The 19,407-nt window shown below is 38.1% G+C and overlaps 1 protein-coding gene across 1 annotated transcript in view; it reads right to left on the bottom strand.

Annotated features, from left to right (window-relative positions):
- LOC126282429 (uncharacterized) overlaps window positions 1-19,407 on the bottom strand; it is a 183,904-nt gene that overhangs the window by 48,071 nt on the left and 116,426 nt on the right. Inside the window, exon 7 of the mRNA XM_049982118.1 lies at window positions 445-555. Within this exon, the coding sequence (XP_049838075.1) occupies window positions 445-555 (111 nt within the window). The remainder of the gene's footprint in view (window positions 1-444; window positions 556-19,407) is intronic.

Raw genomic sequence — 19,407 nt, forward strand, 5'->3', positions numbered from 1 at the left:
CAATGAAAGAGTCACTGAACTGTGATGGAAGACTCTTTATTTTTTAAATACACCTCAACGGTGAATGCTGAATGCTCTGAACTTCACAAGGCCATATTTACATACGGCACTCATTCCTCAATGCAGCACATGTGTACATATTTTATGCATCTTACTACATGACTCACATCATTCGCTGCACATTGTATATTATTGCCGCTTTCTTGTTCATAGAGTACTTTCTTTCTCAAAAGTGAGGGAATGTTGCACATATTTACAACACAGTAAGCTGTTGTGTATGCTGTTCTCCAATGTAGAATCAGTATCCTGGATTCTCAAATGCCCCACTATTTCAGCATCTCAATCACTAAATAAAATCTATAGTTCTAATCTCAGACTTAGTTATAGAACACTCAACAAATCAAACAAAATTCATAAAATTATTTTGAATGTTAATTTCCTTACCTTATCAAAGCCTCTGTCATTCTATCTTCTATGTAAGTTCTCATCTTCACTTCTTCTGGTTTTTCAACTTCTTCACATCGCAGAGGTATATGATTAAGTTCTTTACATTTTCTGTATATGAGAAACATGACAGATTAGTATTGTTTATATCAGCAAGAAGTGATCAGCAATAAACTGTATCCATGAATAATTATATCAAGCATGGTGACAACAACCCAGTTAGAACCTCTATTTACTCTTTGGGAAACGTTCAGAAAAATCGAGAAGCCACAGGAGCGTATGTTTTTGTGTTTGTGTTGGTGTGTGTGAGTGGGTGTACTTTATGTAGAATATGAGCTAGTGTTTGAAAGCTAGGGTGAATACTGTTTTCTGTTAAATGTTTCTGTGCTCTACTCATCCATCCACTACAGGAGAATGGTTGCCTTTTCCTTATTCTACGTATTGCTCCATTCAAGAATTTCCATTACTGTTATATGTTTCATGATTCCATAAAGTATCAAAACTATTTATGAAAGTGGACACTAAGTGGGACATACCTTTTGGTAACTTCAAATCATCATATTTATCCCAAAACAATGAATTTAATGATTTTAACAAAAGGAAGATTGCATGCAGTAGACTTTCACGTTACAGCAAAATGAGTGAATCTTTAATTACATTTCAAATCTCTCACAACATTACATCATTCAATCAAATAGGAAGCTAGCCTTCAAAATCTTATGTAACTAAAACCAATCTCAAAAAGATTATCCTCTCATTTACACAGTTCTTTCTATGTGCCGTGAACTTTGTGGCATATTTACTTCTCATTACTGATGGTGTTTTATTTGGAGGAGGTGTTTACTCCCACCATTATATGACTTACAACTGCAGAGAGCACTGCCAACAGATCTGGCACTACTACACTACTGAATCACTGGATGATGATGATGATGATGATGATGACGATTATTATTTTGAAGTGCTCAACAGCATTGTTATTAATGCCCTTACTGGATACTGGAATAGCTTCTCATGCTTTGAACAATGTCTGTTCTCACAAGGAAAATTAGTATGACAGTTCCCCAGGGATACATGGTAGCGATTTCCTTAAGCATGTCTGGCTATGTCAACACAAATCACTGTAATTCATCTCCTTAAAGTGGTGAAAATAGACTAAACCACATAAATTGATGCCACATCTGGTTACACTGGTGATAACATAAATTCATTTATGCAAATGTCTCCTTCATAGTCCTCTTTAACATGTAATTAAAATATTTGGTAAATCATACATCCAAGATGGTAATGGGACTAAATTATGTTGCAAATTTATAGCTCAAGTGTAAGGAAAGTGGGTAGAAGTAAACAGCACAGAAGGTCACAAATAATAACAGTATATAGATTTGTTTTTAATAAATAGTTTTTGCCTGCGCAATAATGTTAGTTGAGGCAAGGGACTTTACATGTACATATGCACACTGCAAGTAAGCATATGCTGTCTCACAGGAAGTACATAGTGTACCAATATCATTAATCTTCATATTTACTTCATGTATGAATACTACAGGAGAATAACGAGATGCATATTTCAGCATTAGGCAAGATTCTGTTAGTTTTACAATTCTGACCATTACCCAATAGATATTTGGGAGAAGTAATACATTATTTCCATCCTTTTTGGGGGCGGATTCTCTGAACCCTAAGAATAAGTCTCATTATATTGCCTGAGGTCTGTATCTTGAAGGCCCTGCCACATTAGGGTAGAGCATTTCTGGCGGAAAGTGAAGTCCTGGTTCAAGTCCCAGTCCATACACAGTTTTAATCTAGCAGAAGTTTCAAACCCATGAACACCTGGTTGCTTACGTGAAAGACTTCTTAACACAGCATGCTGATGCTTTGAGTCCATTCATAAGGCATGCTTGCCTACAAAATGGAATATTCAGCTGCAAACACCAATACAATTCACAGTTTTAACTAGCCACGAAAGGATTATTTCAGTGCAAACTCCACTGAAATGTGAGAGTTTAATGTTTATTCTAGAGCATATGGTTGTTGCAACAATTCCGCTCTGTTCTTACAGTCACCCTGCACCTTCACCGATAGGTGAACTGAAGAGTGGTCCTGTAGAAACAGATTACTCCTTGAGCTGGTAGTTATCACTCTTATGGAATCATGACATTATTCACTATATGAATATGACTGGTAATACAAATTCAAACACCTGTCACATCTGAAGCATTCCAAACTCATGAGATGATGAGCAGCACCATACTATGTTCATGGCAAATGCTGATCCATAGTAGCTTTTCTCAACAATCACACTCGAGTTGATGCAAAACCTGGTGATTCCACTTTAAAAGTACTCTTGATTCACACTTATAAATATTTAATGGTTGTGGATGTTTTTAGTGTTTGATCAGAAATAGTGTAATCAAATAATAATGGGTATTCTACCTATTTAGGTGCAATAAGTTATATAACCGTCTGTTTATAAACTGCATTTTGCTTGAGAACAGGTTTTGGTGTGACACTCTGACCTGATGTTTGATGTTCAGTTTCCCGCACACCGAATTTATTGTCTTGTTTCTTGACATCTGCTGTTCCACAATGCACTTAAAAACATCCTACCAAGCTACAGCCTCTAAGGTCATATATCATCAAATTCCTTTCTTCCAGGAATACAAAATAGTCAGCTGACGATGAGTCGTGGCTCATGAATAAGTGTCTACACAACATAAACAATTATATTTCACATGCCACCTCACAGTGTGTGGTCGAAAGTACAGAACATACCTACATCATCCCTCCTCCCTCTACATTTTCAAGTTTTAAATGGTACAGGGTAGCAGCAGCAGCCAAGCTGAGAGGATGCGCAGCAGAGAAGCAGCAGTGCTTATCTGATAAACTGTAAATTAATTTAGTCTTTGTTTTATTTATTCATATGCTTCTGCAAAGAAGTGAACTGTACATGTGTATTTTACTGTGTAGACTAGTGGCTAGAAAATTAATCATAGTTTTTGTTTTTGCGTAAGTCTTGTGAACATCTTTTTAGGGCGGCTTCCTAGTGTAAATTTCCCCATCGCCAGAAACTCGGTTATGCCACTAAGTTTTAATTCTGTGCTAGTAGACAGCACACAGTTAGATCAGTGCATTCTAGTTTGAATATTTATCTTGTGCAGTAACTTTTTGGCAAACAGGATTTCTAACAACAGGTATCTGTAAATACATCAACTTCAGTAGAGAAGTATATTTCTGTTTAATAGCTTGCTGTCTCAGAGTACAGTGAGACATCTGGACAGCAACTTTGAGTGTTACTTTATTCTCCTTTAGTATAATTTGTATACACTTTAAACTCAGTAGCGCCATTTGAGACCTTATATCCATTTTATACATAGTAAAATATGGCTCGGAACTGTGCTTGTTGTGAGTCAATACAAGGAGAGTTGGCTGCTGTCCGTAAACAGCTGGAAGCTGTGTTGGCTACCATCAACAAGCTTCTGGCCAATGCTCAAAGCTGCAGTGACATTGGGGCACCAGTGAAGAGACCAGCGACATCTTTGGTGCCACTGGAATCCCCTGGGGACCCGGACGTCTGCGGCTTCTAATACGGAACATCTGACCAGTCTGTCCTCACTCCAGAGTGGGTGGCAGACAGTGGTGCGTTCACGTGTCACTGGGCGGTGAAAGAGGGAGAAGGCCATACGGCTGGCTCCCTATGTCTTAGCAACAGGTACGAGATGCTACACAGTGCTGATGATAACTCTGAGCCAGCACAGGATGCCTACCTGTTGGGCCAGCGGTCAATTTTCCTGTCCCGTCCGGACATGTACAGAGATTGGGTAAGCTAGTCATTGAGAGCTCCAATGTTAGGCAGGTGGTGGAGCCCCTCAGGGAGATAGCAGGCAAGGCAGGAAAGAATTCCAGTGTGCATTTGGCAAATTTGCCATGAGGTCTCATCCTCGATGTAGAGGAGGCCCTGTCGGTGGCTATCAAGCACGCTGGGTGCAACCGGCTGCATGCTTTCCTTGCCATTGCCAGTCTACATTTTATATCCTCTCTACTTTGACCATCATCAGTTATTTTGCTCCCCAAACAGCAAAACTCCTTTACAACTTTAAGTGTCTCATTTCCTAATCTAATTCCCTCAGTATCACCCGACTACATTCCATTATCCTTGTTTTGATTTTGTTGACGTTCATCATATGTCCTTCTTTCAAGAAACTGTCCATACCATTCAACTGCCCTTCCAAGTCCTTTGCTGTCTCTGACAGAATTACAATCTCATCGGCGATCCTCAAAGTTTTTATTTCTTCTCCATGGATTTTAATTCCTACTCTGAATTTTTCTTTTGTTTCCTTCACTGCTTGCTCAATATACAGATTGAATAACATCGGGAAGAGGATACAACCCTGTCTCACTCCCTTCCCAACCACTGCTTCCCTTTCATGTTCCTAGACTCTTATAACTGCCATCTGGTTTCTGTACAAATTGTAAATAGCCATTCGCTCCCTGTATTTTACCCCTGCCACCTTTAGAATTTGAAAGAGAGTATTCCAGTCAACATTGTCAAAAGCATTCTCTAAGTCTACAAATGCTAGAAATGTAGGTTTGCCTTTCCTTAATCTTTCTCCTAATATAAGTCGTAAGGTCAGTATTGCCTCATGTGTTCCAACATTTCTACGGTATCTAAACCGATCTTCCCCAAGGTCGACTTCTAACAGTTTTTCCATTTATCTGTAAAGAGTTTGCGTTAGTATTTTGCAGCTGTGACTTATTAAACTGATAGTTCGGCAATTTTCACGTCTGTCAACATCTGCTTTTTTGGGATTGGAATTATTATATTCTTCTTGAAGTCTGAGGGAATTTCACCTGTCTCATACATCTTGCTCACCAGATGGTAGAGTTTTGTCAGGACTGGCTTCCCCAAGGGTGTCAGTAGTTCTAATGGAATGTTGTCTACTTCCGGGGCCTTGTTTCGACTTAGGTCTTTCAGTGCTCTGTCAAACTCTTCATGCAGTATCATATTTCCCATTTCATCGTCATCTACCCCCTCTTCCATTTTCATAATATTGCCCTCAAGAACATCTCTCCTGTATAGACCCTCCATATACTCCTTCCACCTTCCTGCTTTCCCTTCTTTGCTTAGAACTGGGTTTCCATCTGTGCTCTTGATCTTCATGCAAGTGGTTCTCCTTTCTCCAAAGGTCCCTTTTAATTTTCTTGTAGGCAGTATCTATCTTACCACTCATGAGATAAGCCACTGCATCCTTACATTTGTCGTCTAGCCATCCCTGCTTAGCCATTTTGCATTTTATGTCGATCTCATTCTTGAGACATTTGTATTCCTTTTTCTTACTGTGGCAGTATCAGATGTGAATTTCTTGACCTCCACTATTGGGTGCAGTATTGTAGGGTTCCCCTTAATAGGTCAGGCGTGCACTACACTCAGGAAGCACTACTAGGGTAGCAGAGTATGAGTGACGTGAACACGTGGCTTTTTTAGGTTAGGGAACCCCTCCATTGGGATCAATAACAATTTGCCTGTTAAATCAGCCACAGCGACCTCAGAAAATCTTGGTCCTCCCAGATCAGAAATATAAAAGTTTAATATGATTCCACGAGCGTCTTAGGAAAGGTCCCAGAATTGATTACTGAAGTTTATAATGCACAGATAGTATTAGGAACAGAAAGCTGGTTGAAACCAGATGTCAATGACAACAAAATCCTAAGATCAGGTTGGAATGTTTATCATATGGGTAGGTTATATGCCAATGGTGGTGGCGTATTTACTGCAGTAAAAAAATTCGATAAAACCTAGCAAGGTTATCACAGATTCTGCACATGAATTAATCTGAGTGGAATTGAGTACCAAAGAACGGTCAAAAATGGTGATTGGGTGCTTTTATAGACCATCTGTGTCAGGACCTGTAGTTGTAGAGCACTTCAGACAGAACTTGTAAAATATCATTAGTAATTTTCCAGATCATGCCGTTGTATTATGGGGGTGACTTCAACTTGCCAGGAATAGATTGGGAGTGTTATGCCATCAAAACTGGTGCTAGAGATAGGGAATTGTGTGGCACTGTTCTGGATGTCTTGTCCGAAAATTATCTTGAGCAGATAGTCAGACAACCAACTCAGAGGGAAACATCTTAAACCTCCAGACAACAAACATACCTGAACTTACCGGATTAGTTAAAGTAGAGGAAGGTATCAGTAATCATATGGCTGTGACAGCATCTATGATGACAGGTCCTACAAATAATGTTAACAAAGGAAGGAAGATATATTTGCTCAGGAAGGGTGGCAGGATACAAATTTCAGAATAGCTCAGCGATCAGCATCAAATATTTGGTGATAAGGACGAACAAGTGCAGAACAAATAAAAAAAATTCAAAGGTATCGTTCAATATGCCCTAGACAAGTATGTGCCGAGTAAGCTTTTGAGGGATGGGAAAGATCTACCATGGTTTAATAACCATCTTAGAGAAGTGCTACAAAAACAAAGGGCACTTCATCTCAGATTAAAGAGAAATAAAAACATATCTGACAAACATAAGCTGAAGCAAAAATGAGTGTAAGGAGAGCAATGATAGAAGTGTTCAACGATTCTGAAAGTAAGACACTGTCAATGGACTTGGAAGCGATTTTGTTTGTATGTAAAATCAGTAAATGGGTCAAAATCATCTATTCATCCTCTCAGAGACCACGATTCAAGACGTTCTTGAAGGTAGAACTCAACATGTTGCTCTTAACTGAACTAAATCAACAGGTGTGAAGGTAATATCCAGAGTACCACAGGGAAGTGTGATAGGACCATAGTTGTTTACAATACATATAAATGATCTAGTAGAAAGCATCGGATGCTGTTTAAGGCTACTCACAGATGATGCAGTTGTCTGCACCAAAGTAGCAATGCTAGAAGATAGTAAGAATTTGCAGAACAGCCTGTAGAGATCTGATGAGTGGTGCACTCTCTGGCAGTTGGTCTTGAACATAAATAAATATAACATATTGCGCATACATAGGAGAAGAAATCCACTGCTGTACAGTTACACTATTTATCACAAACAGCTAGAGACAATATCTGCCATAAAATATCTTAGCATAACTATCCAGGGCGACCTTAAATGGAGTGACCATATAAAATAGATACTGGGAAAACGTGACACCAGACTCAGATTCATCGGAAGATTCTTAAGGAAATGTAACTAATCCATGAAAGAAGTGACTTAAAAGGCACTTGTATGCCATATTCTGAGTATTGTTCATCTATCTGGGATCCCTATCAGATAGGACTGATAGAGGAGATAGAGAAGATCCAACAAAGAGCGGTGCATATCGTCAAGGGCTTGTTTACCTGCAAAAGAGTGTTCAGAGATGCTAAACAAACTCCACTGGCAGACGTTATAAGAAGAGACATTGTATATCATGGAGACATGTACAATTTGAAATTTCAGGACTACACTTTTCATGAGGAGTCAGACAACATATTACTTCCCCACACGTACATCTTGTGTATTGACCACAAGAAGAAAATTCAAGAAATTAGAGTCAATACATAGGCTTACCGACAATCATCCTTCCCACACACTATTTGCGAGTGGAACTGGGTTGGTGGGATCAGATAGTGCTACTGAAAGTACGCTCCGCCACACACCATCAGGTGGCTTGCGGAGTATGATGTGAAAGGCTTATTGCAACAGTGGTACAAGTCCATTTTTGTTCATTTTGAAATACAGAGTCCTAAAGTTAAATGAGTGCTGAGAAATCTGCAGTTGAGATACCAGAAATATTAATGTATATAGCTTCCTGCTAGAGATGAACCTTTCTTTCAATTTGTTTCGATCATTAATTTCAGCAGCATTATAGTCAGAAAAGTGGAGGTAATGGAGCTGTACCACTACTGAAATAAAATAAACTGAACCTTGTATATCAACCTGTTACTTCTTTTATTGCAGATAATTTATATTACAGTTTTAATTTACACCTCCTTATTAAATTCACATGTATAATTGAACTACACAGTCAGATATGTTTCAGGTCAATTGCCTTTTATAAAACTAAGGATTACAGTCTTCTTCTTCTTCTTCTTCTTCTTCTTCATGTTTCAGACCTCTGTTTTCTGTTTGAAGAGCAAGGGAGTAACCATGTTTGATAGCTGGAATATAAGGGAGCAAATCAGGCATATCCTGCTTTTTCTTTTTCAGCACTTTTCTCATGTGTGGGTAAAGTTGTGAAACTGCTACAGTACCATATGCAATGTGGTCTCTCTCTCTCCAACGTTTGGGAGCAAAGTATAGGACGTGGAAGTCAATGTCATAATACAGTGTTTCCTTGTAGAGCATTTTGTATGGCTTCTGTCTCTAGAAAGCATGCATTTTATTTTCAGCCAATTACATTGAACATACTCGTCATTTTGCTTCCTTCTTACCACTGCAGTTTTTAACTGTTTCAGTGCTAAAAAGTTGAAATGCTTCATTTCTGTGCATACAAATTAATTTTTTCTGCCAGTTTTCCTAATTGTTTCAAAAATATCATCTGGGGAAAACAGAAACTCTTTCTTATTAAATTGTTTTTCTTTCTGGGCAAAATCCCTTTCATTTGACAGGTATGAGTGACCTGCAAGCAGGAACTTTAAATCAATAATGTTGACTTGAAATTGAGGAGATTTTGTCACTTTCATAATGTTAGGGCAATGTTTATGTTCCCATTTTGCACACCACTCATGTCACTGTACCCAACTACCTGTTTTTGAGAAGTGACACACTTTTCAATATGTTTCACTAAACAGGTACCAATTTCCTCTGAACCCCCTAATCCAGATGTTTCTTCCCAAAAATACAAATGGATTTTGCTGTCAGTTAAATTGTGGCATCCAAAATTACACACGTACATGTTTCTTTTGTAGTACGATATTGGTGTTGTCAGTTTAGGAAGTACAAGTGCTTTTTGCAAGTCAAAGGTAAAAATGAACATCTGTGAATCTGCCTCTTTACTACATGCTGTGTCTGTAGCCATTGCTGTTCTTGCAGCTTCAGCCCTCCTACGGTGAAGCTCCTTTTCAGTTTGAAGCTTTCGTTTTTCTTTTGTACTGGTAGCAGCATCCATTTCAAAGCTGAATTTGTCACAAAAAGAACAAGTGTCTTTATGTGGTGGTCGAATGACAGGTTGAAGTCCTTGTTAAGCATATTTTTATAGATGTGCTCCCCATCATCAGTTATTTTGCTCCCCAAATAGCAAAACTCCTTTACTACATTAAGTATCTCATTTCCTAATCTAATTCCCTCAGCATCAACTGACTACATTCCATTTTCCTTGTTTTGATTTTGTGGACATTCATCATATATCCTCCTCTCAAGAAACTGTCCATACCATTCAACTGCTCTTCCAAGTCCTTTCCTGCCTCTGACAGAATTACAATCTCATAGGCGAACCTCAAAGTTTTTATTTCTTCTCCATGGGTATAATTCCTACTCCGAATTTTTCTTTTGTTTCCTTCACTGCTTGCTCAATATACAGATTGAATAACATCGGGGAGAGGATACAACCCTGTCTCACTCCCTTCCCAACCGTTGCTTCCCTTTCATGTTCCTCGACTCTTATAACTGCCATCTGGTTTCTGTACAAATTGTAAATAGCCATTCGCTCCCTGTATTTTACCCCTGCCACCTTTAGAATTTGAAAGAGAGTATTCCAGTCAACATTGTCAAAAGCATTCTCTAAGTCTACAAATGCTAGAAATGTAGGTTTGCCTTTCCTTAATCTTTCTCCTAATATAAGTCGTAAGGTCAGTATTGCCTCATGTGTTCCAACATTTCTACGGTATCTAAACCGATCTTCCCCAAGGTCGACTTCTAACAGTTTTTCCATTCGCCTGTAAAGAATGTGCGTTAGTATTTTGCAACTGTGACTTATTAAACTGATAGTTCTGTAATTTTCACATCTATCAACATCTGCTTTCGGTGGGATTGGAATTATTATATTCTTCTTGAAGTCTGAGGGAATTTCGCCTGTCTCATACATCTTGCTCACCAGACAGTAGAGTTTTGTCAGGACTGGCTCTCCCAAAACTCTTCACACAGTATCATATCTCCCATTTCATCTTCATCTACATTCTCTTCCATTTCCATGATATTGTCCTCAAGAACATCAACCTTGTGTAGACCCTCTATATACTCTTTCCACCTTTCTGCTTTCCTTCTTTGCTTAGAACTGGTTTCCATCTGAGCTCTTGATATTCATGCAAGTGGTTCTCATTTCTCCAAAGGTCTCTTTAATTTTCCTGTTGGCAGTGTCTATCTCACCCCTAGTGATATATGCCTCTACAACCTTACATTTGTACTCTAGTCATCCCTGCTTAGCCATTTTGCACTTCCTATCGATCTCATTTTTGAGACGTTTGTATTCCTTTTTGCCTGCTTCATTTACTGCATTTCTGTATTGTCTCCTTCCATAAATGAAATTCAAGGATTTCTATCAGTCCCCTGCTGCCTTCATTATTTAATCTCTCAAAGCTACCAATTCTTCTTCTACTGTATTTCTTTCACCCATTCTTGTCAATGGTTCCTTAATGCTCTCCTTGAAACTCACTACAAACTCGGTATCTAAACCGATCTTCCCCAAGGTCGACTTCTAACAGTTTTTCCATTCGCCTGTAAAGAATTTGCGTTAGTATTTTGCAACTGTGACTTATTAAACTGATAGTTCCGTAATTTTCACATCTATCAACATCTGCTTTCGGTGGGATTGGAATTATTATATTCTTCTTGAAGTCTGAGGGAATTTCGCCTGTCTCATACATCTTGCTCACCAGATGCTAGAGTTTTGTCAGGACTGGCTCTCCCAAGGCTATCAGTAGTTCTAATGGAATGTTATCTGCTTTCGGGGGCCTTGTTTCAATTTAAGTCTTTCGGTGCTCTTTCAAACTCTTCACACAGTATCATATCTCCCATTTCATCTTCATCTACATTCTTTTCCATTTCCATGATATTGTCCTCAAGAACATCAACCTTGTGTAGACCCTCTATATACTCTTTCCACCTTTCTGCTTTCCCTTCTTTGCTTAGAACTGGTTTCCATCTGAGCTCTTGATATTCATGCAAGCGGTTCTCTTTTCTCCAAAGGTCTCTTAAATTTTCCTGTTGGCAGTGTCTATCTTACCCCTAGTGATATATGCCTCTACAACCTTACATTTGTACTCTAGCCATCCCTGCTTAGCCATTTTGCACTTCCTGTCGATCTCATTTTTGAGACGTTTGTATTCCTTTTTGCCTGCTTCATTTACTGCATTTCTGTATTGTCTCCTTCCATAAATGAAATTCAAGGAATTCTATCAGTCCTCTGCTGCCTTCACTATTTAATCTCTCAAAGCTACCAATTTTTCTTCTACTGTATTTCTTTCACCCATTCTTGTCAATGGTTCCCTAATGCTCTCCTTGAAACTCACTACAAAATCTGGTTCTGTCAGTTTATCCAGGTCCCATCTTCTTAAATTCCCACATTCTTGCTGTTTTTCCAGTTTTAATCTACAGTTCATAACCAATAGATTGTAGTCAGAGTCCACATCTGCCCCTGGAAATGTCTTACAATTTAAAACCAGGTTCCTAAATCTCTGTCTTCCAATTATATAACCTATCTGATACCTTCTAGTGTCTCCAGAATTCTTTCATGTATACAACCTTCTTTTATGATTCTTGAACCAAGTGTTAGTTATGATTAAGTTGTGCTCTGTGCAAAATTCTACCAGGTAGCTTCCTCTTTCATTCCTTAACCCCATTCCATATTCACCTACTACGTTTCCTTCCCTTCGTTTTCCTACTCTCAAATTCCAGTCACCCATGACTATTAAATTTTCGACTCCCTTCACTATTTGAATAATTTCTTTTATCTCATCATACCTCTCATCAATCTCTTCATCGTCTGTGGAGCTAGTTAGCATATAAACTTCTACTACTGTGGTAATTTTTTTTTATTTTTTTTTAATATATTATTAAGCCTACTCCGGCGTTACCCCTACTTGATTTTGTATCTATAACCCTGTATTCACCTGACTAAAGGTTTTGTTCCTCCTGCCACTGAACTTCACTAATTCCCACTATATCTAACTTTAACCTATCCATTTCCCTTTTTAAATTTTCTAACCTACCTGCCCGATTAAGTGATCTGACATTCCACACTCTAGTCTGTAGAACGCCAGTTTTCTTTCTCCTCATAACTACATCCTCTTGAGTAGTCCCCGCCCGGAGATCCGAGTGGGGGACTATTTTACCTCCGGAATATTTTACCCAAGAGGACGCCATCATCATTTAATCATACAGTAAAGCTGCATGCCCTCGGGAAAAATTACGGCCGCATTTTCCCCTTGCTTTCAGCCACTCGCAGTACCAGCACAGCAAGGCCGTTTTGGTTATTGTTATAAGGCCAGATCAATCAATCATCCACGCCCTTGCAACTACTGAAAAGGCTGCTGCCCCTCTTCAGGAACCACACATTTGTCTGGCATCTCAACAGATACCACTCACTTGATAATTTTCCTGAATCCATCATTTTCACAAGAAACAGCAACACGCTGCAATGCGCCAAAGCACACGGACTTGTACCACAACTGAAATAAATTCCTGCTTGCTTTCTCTAGTGCATCAGCATTGAGGTGCACTCTGTTGGCAGCAGGATGAAGCTGGAGCTGTCTCACTATTCAAATAAATTACAAATTAATTGTGTGAGTATGTACAGGAGGATAACTACCATTGAAATAAGTCCTTCATGTAAATGTAAATGTGAATGATAACTGTCAATAAGAATTTCTGTAATTTTACTGCCAAAATCTCTTTCTGAGTTACTGGTAATCAATGAATCATTCCCACCAAAGACCCATCCCCAAAAAGTTAAAAGTAAACTAAACTGGATTATCCCATGCTTAAAAGTATCTAGTGCTCAAAAACAAGAACTACATAAAGAAATGAAACACAATCAAAATCCTGAATTTGTTAAATATCGAAACATTATAAAGTTGTATTTAAAAGTGCTGTTACAGCTGCCAAAATAATGTCAAATGATAAGTTCATTTTAGAACATAAGAATAAGTCTAAAGCAGCATGGCCAGTTACTAAATCAGAATTAGGTACAACAATTAACCACCAGGAAATTTTAAAAATCAAACAAAACAACGACACTATTTCAAACTCTGCTCAAATAGCTCAATGTTTTAATAAGTTTCTCTTAAATGTAACAAAATTTGATGTAAATGTGACAACTTACCAAAACAGTGTGAATTTCTTTGGCCTGGACCAGAATAGTGACACCCTTGTGTCATTTAGTAAAGTCTCAGCCAAAGATGTAAAATATGCTATTTTGTCCTTAAAAAACAACTGTAGGGTGGGATCAAATAAGTATCAAAGTAATTAAATTATATGATATTGTCCTTAATAATCAATCAGTTGTTTGAGTAAGCCAACTTTCCTGATGTGCTTAAGTATGCAGAGGTAAAACCACTGCACAAATAAGGATCAAGAGAGGATATGGGAAATTACCACCTCATCTCTATCCTCACAGTGCTAACCAAAGTATTAGAGAAAATAACTGCAGTCCAGATAACAAATTTTATTGTGAAACATGGAGTTAGTCTTAAAAACCAATATGGGTTCCAAAAAGGGAAAAGCACCATGAGTGCTGTTAATGAATTCATTGAAAAAAATCTGCTCATCACCTGACAAAAGCAACAAAGCAGCACTTATCTTCAGTGACCTTACAAATGCAATTGATTCTGTGAATCACACCATGCTGCTTCCTAAACTAGACAGTTATGGCATCAAATAAAGAAAAAAATGCTCTGTGATGGCTCAAATCTTATCTGACAAACATGAAGCAAAGAGAAATCATAACATCCAACACTATAAATTATGCATCTCAGTGGGATACAATATCACGAGGAGTCCCACGAGGCTCAATCTTAGGGCCAATATTGTTTCTCTTTAAGATAAATGATTAATATCAATGCCCAACCAGTCATGTTTGCTGATGATACTTCAGTACTCCTTGAAAAACAAAATGTGGGAGGAATTCCAGATTGTGTTATAAACCACTAAACGACCTAGATACATGGTTTCAACAAAATGACCTTAAACTTAATTTTAAAAGACCTTTTTTTACACAATTTACAACCAACCAATCAAAAATCAGTGACATCAGTATTGTACATAAAAATCATGTTACAGGCAAAGCTCAGTCCATTAAATTCTTGGGACTAAATGTGCACAGAAATCTAACCTGGCAAGCACATTTAGATTATTTAACTTCCCGGGGGTTTTACTGTATGGTTAAATGATGATGGCGTCCTCTCGAGTAAAATATTCCGGAGGTAAAATAGTCCCCCATTCAGATCTCTGGGCGGGGACTACTTAAGAGGACGTCGTTATCATGAGAAAGAAAACTGGTGTTCTACAGATCAGAGCGTTGAATGTCAAATCGATTAATCGGGCAGGTAGGTAAGAAAATTTAAACAGGGAAATGGTTAGGTTAAAGTTAGATATAGTGGAAATTGGTGAAGTTCGGTGGCAGGAGGAACAAGACTTTTGGTCAGGTGAATACAGGGTTATAAATACAAAATCAAATAGGGGTAATGCAGGAGTAGGTTTAATAATGAATAAAAATATAGGAGTGCGGGTAAGCTACTACAAACAGCATAGTGAACGCATTATTGTGGCCAAGACAGACACGAAGCCCACGCCTACTACAATAGTACAAGTTTATATTCCAACTAGCTCTGCAGATGATGAAGAAATTGATGAAATGTATGATGAGATAAAAGAAATTATTCAGGTAGTGAAGGGAGATGAAAATTCAATAGTCATGGGTGACTGGAATTTGAGAGTAGGAAAAGGGAGAGAAGGAAACATGGTAGTTAAATATGGATTGGGGGTATGAAATGAAAGAGGAAGCTGTCTGGTAGAATTTTGAACAGAACATAACTTAATCATGGCTAACACTTGGTCCAAGAATCATAAAAGAAGTTCATATACATGGAAGAATTCTGGAGATACTAGAAGGTATCAGATAGATTATATAATGGTAAGAAAGAGATTTAGGAACTAGGTTTTAAATTGTACGACATTTCAAGGGGCAGATGTGGACTTTGACCAAATCTATTGGTTATGAACTGTAGATTAAAACTGCAAAAAGGTAGGAATTTAAGGAGACAGGACCTGGATAAATTGAAAGAACCAGAGGTTGTAGAGTGTTTCAGAAAGTATTAAGGAACAATTGACAGGAACAGGGGAAAGAAATAGCATAGAAGAAGAATGGGTAGCTGTGAGGGATGAAATAGTGAAGGTAGCAGAGGATCAAGTAAGTAAAAAGACGAAGGCTAATAGAAATCTTTGGGTAACAGAAGAGACACTGTATTTAATTGATGAAAGGAGAAAACATTAAATGCAATAAATGAAGCAGAAAAAAAGGAATACAAACGTCTCAAAAATGAGATCGACAGGAAGTGCAAAATGGCTAAGCAGGGATGGCTAGAGGACAAATGTAAGGATGTAGAGGCTTATCTTACGAGGGGTAAGACACATACTGCCTACAGGAAAATTAAAGAGACCTTTGGAGATAAGAGAATCACTTGTATGAACATCAAGAGCTCAGATGGAAACCAGTTCTAAGCAAAGAAGGGAAAGCAGAAAGGTGGAAAGAGTATATAGAGTGTCTATACAAGGGCGATGTACTTGAGAAGAATATTATGGAAATGGAAGAGGATGTAGATGAAGATATTGACGGCCTTGGGAGAGCTAGTCCTGACAAAACTCTACCATTTGGTGAGTAAGATGTATGGGACAGGCAAAATACCCTCAGACTTCAGAAAGAATATAATAATTCCAATCCCAAAGGAAGCAGGTATTGAAAGATGTGAACATTACCGAACTACCAGTATAATAAGTCACAGCTGCAAAATACTAACAGAAATTCTTTACAGATGGATGAAAAAACTGCTAGAAGACGACCTCGGAGAAGATCAGTTTGGATTCCGTAGAAATATTGAAACTCATGAGGCAGTACTGACCCAATGACTTATCTTAAAAAATAGATTAAGAAAAGGCAAACCTACGTTTCTAGCATTTGTAAACTTAGAGAAAACTTTTGACAATGTTGACTGGAATACTCTCTTTCAAATTCTAAAGGTGGTAGGGGTAAAATACAGGGACTGTAAGGCTATTTACAATTTGTACAGAAACCATATGGCAGTTATAAGAGTCGAGGGACATGAAAGGGAAGCAGTGGTTGGGAAGGGAGTAAGGACAGGGTTGTATCCTCTCCCCTATGTTATTCAATTTGTGTATTGAGCAAGCAGTGAAGGAAACAAAAGAAAAATTCATAGTATGTATTAAATCTATGGAGAAGAAATAAAAACGTTGAGCTTCACCGATGACATTGTAATTCTGTCAGAGACAGCAAAGGACTTGGAAGAGCAGTTGAATGGTATGGACAGTGTCTTGTAAGGAGGATATATGATGAATGTCAACAAAATCAAAACAAGGATAATGGAATGTAGTCGGTTGATGCTGAGGGAATTAGATTAGGAAATGAGACACTTAAAGTAGTAAAGGAGTTTTGCTATTTGGGGAGCAAAATAACTGATGATGGTCGAAGTAGAGAGGATATAAAATGTAGACTGGCAACGGCAAGGAAAGCGTTTCTGAAGAGAAATTTGTTAACACTGAGTATAGGTTTAACTATCAGGAAGTTGTTTCTGAAAGTATTTGTATGGAGTGTAGCCATGTATGGAAGTGAAACATGGACAATAAATAGTTTAGACAAGAAGAGAATACAAGCTTTTGAAATGTGGTGCTACAGAAGAATGCTGAAGATTATACGGGTAGATCACATAACTAATGAGGAGGTATTGAATAGAATTGGGGAGAAGAGGAGTTAGTGGCACAACTTGACAAGAAGAAGGGATCAGTTGGTAGGACATGTTCTGAGGCATAAAGGGATCATAAATTTAGTATTTGAGGGCAGAGTGGAGGGTAAAAATTGTAGAGGGAGACCAAGAGATGAATACACTAAGCATATTCAGAAGGATGTAGGTTGCAGTAAGTACTGGGAGATGAAGAAGCTTGCACAGGACAGGGTAGCATGGAGAGCTGCATCAAACCAGTCTCAGGACTGAACACCACAACAACAACAATATTACTATGTCCAATATTAACGTGTACTGGTAAAAAGTAGTGTTAGGGAATTATGTTATCATGTATATTATAAAGCTAAAATTGATGTTGTAGTGCCTCAAGAACTTCTGAGTAAATTCTAGAGACAACCGTATTTTCACCATCTCGAACACACGTTATTTTAGAGATAATTGTGGTAGAGTAGAAATATGTCTACAGCCATACAATTATGTGTGTGCAGGATGGCTGCATTTTGGATGGACGATCGGCGTGAGCAGGTAGTCACCGAGCCCGCCTAAGAAGTTACACGTCCCGCCCATGGAGTAAACGTGTCGTACTCTGTGACATATAAAATACTGTTGGTGTAAACATTTGAAGGTTGTAAAAAGAAAAGAAGTGACTTTACTCATTCAGTCTCTCATTTACTGCTGTAAAGTCTGGACAGTTGTTTTGTTAAACTTGGAGAGATTTATAGACTGTATCTGTAGAAAGATGATTGTAATAGCTTCTGCCAGACCGGAAGGTGTCGAGCTTATAGGAAATGTTCAGGGTATGAAAACTGTTATGTGTTGTGAAATATAGTGAGATTGAATTCAAAACATTCTTGAGTGAAGTATAGACAATTCCTCCATAGTAGCACCTAGTCTTTGGAGAAGACGTTGAGCAGAATATTGCAGCCGACTATCCCAAAAGAAGATCGGAGAAGCAACTGCAAGTAAGTTTCAGAGCCAAGGGGGAGTGTGAGTCTTGCATATCAGTACCACACTGCCACCCTTTATCACCAGAAAACGAGAGAGTGTGGTGACCAAAGTGAGCAGGACACGAAAAGGAGGAATTTTTCTGAAGAAGATTGAGATAAGAAAAAGTTGAGGGTTACCATAGCAACACATAATAACAAGACAAATAAACTAGTCTGCTAGATCCAATCAAGAAGATTTGGTTGTGGGGAGGAAACAATCCTCACACACAGTTATCAGGGTGACTAGGGAAACACCAGATTTGTCTGAATTAATAAATTTAATTAAAGCCCAGAATGAAACTCTAAGGAGAGAAATAAATGCTTCATTGAGAGATGAATTGAATGCTCAAAATGCTTCGTTGTGAGATGAACTGAGTGTGAATTTAAGCCTTAAATTGGATCCAGTGAATACCCAATTAAATAGTAAATTAGATGCTCAGAGTGAAGGTTTAAGTCTGCTAAAGGCTGAATTTGATACTCTGAATTACGAAGTCGAGAATCTGAAAGTATATTTACAGAGTGAACTATCCAGTTCTTTAAATACTCATGTTAATAAATTATTTACTGAATTTAGCCAAAGACTGGAGGAACAAGTACAGAATTTGACCAAGAAACTAGAATTTGACAATGAAGACAAGTGTAGTAGTGTAGAGTCGGAGTTTAATGAAAAATTAAGATCATCTCAAAAAGTTTGTAACATTACATTTGACGCAGTGAAAGACAGGTTACATACCTTAAGTGATTCCATTGAAAGATAGGACAAACTGATCCCTATTGTCCAATCGCAAATGTGTAGGTGTAGTAGGGAGAAATTTTAAGGAAAAGCTAGCAATCTCAGACACTATAAATAAAAGCAGTCTGGAGGAACAAATAGAGGAATTAATCGACCGGAAAGTGGCTGAGAGGGTAAACACAGATAACGTTCCATCACGTTTAGCAGAACTTGACGAAACTAAGAAAGGTATAGACCATTTGTGTAAGGAATTTGAACTTACCCAGAATAAAGTAGAAAAAGGGGTAGCTTCACAGAATGTAGTGTTGACTAGTGAAGTAGTAGCAGATTTACAATGGGGAGCAAATTCT

The sequence above is a fragment of the Schistocerca gregaria genome, chromosome 1 (assembly GCF_023897955.1).
Source record: "Schistocerca gregaria isolate iqSchGreg1 chromosome 1, iqSchGreg1.2, whole genome shotgun sequence".
NCBI lineage: Eukaryota > Metazoa > Arthropoda > Insecta > Orthoptera > Acrididae > Schistocerca > Schistocerca gregaria.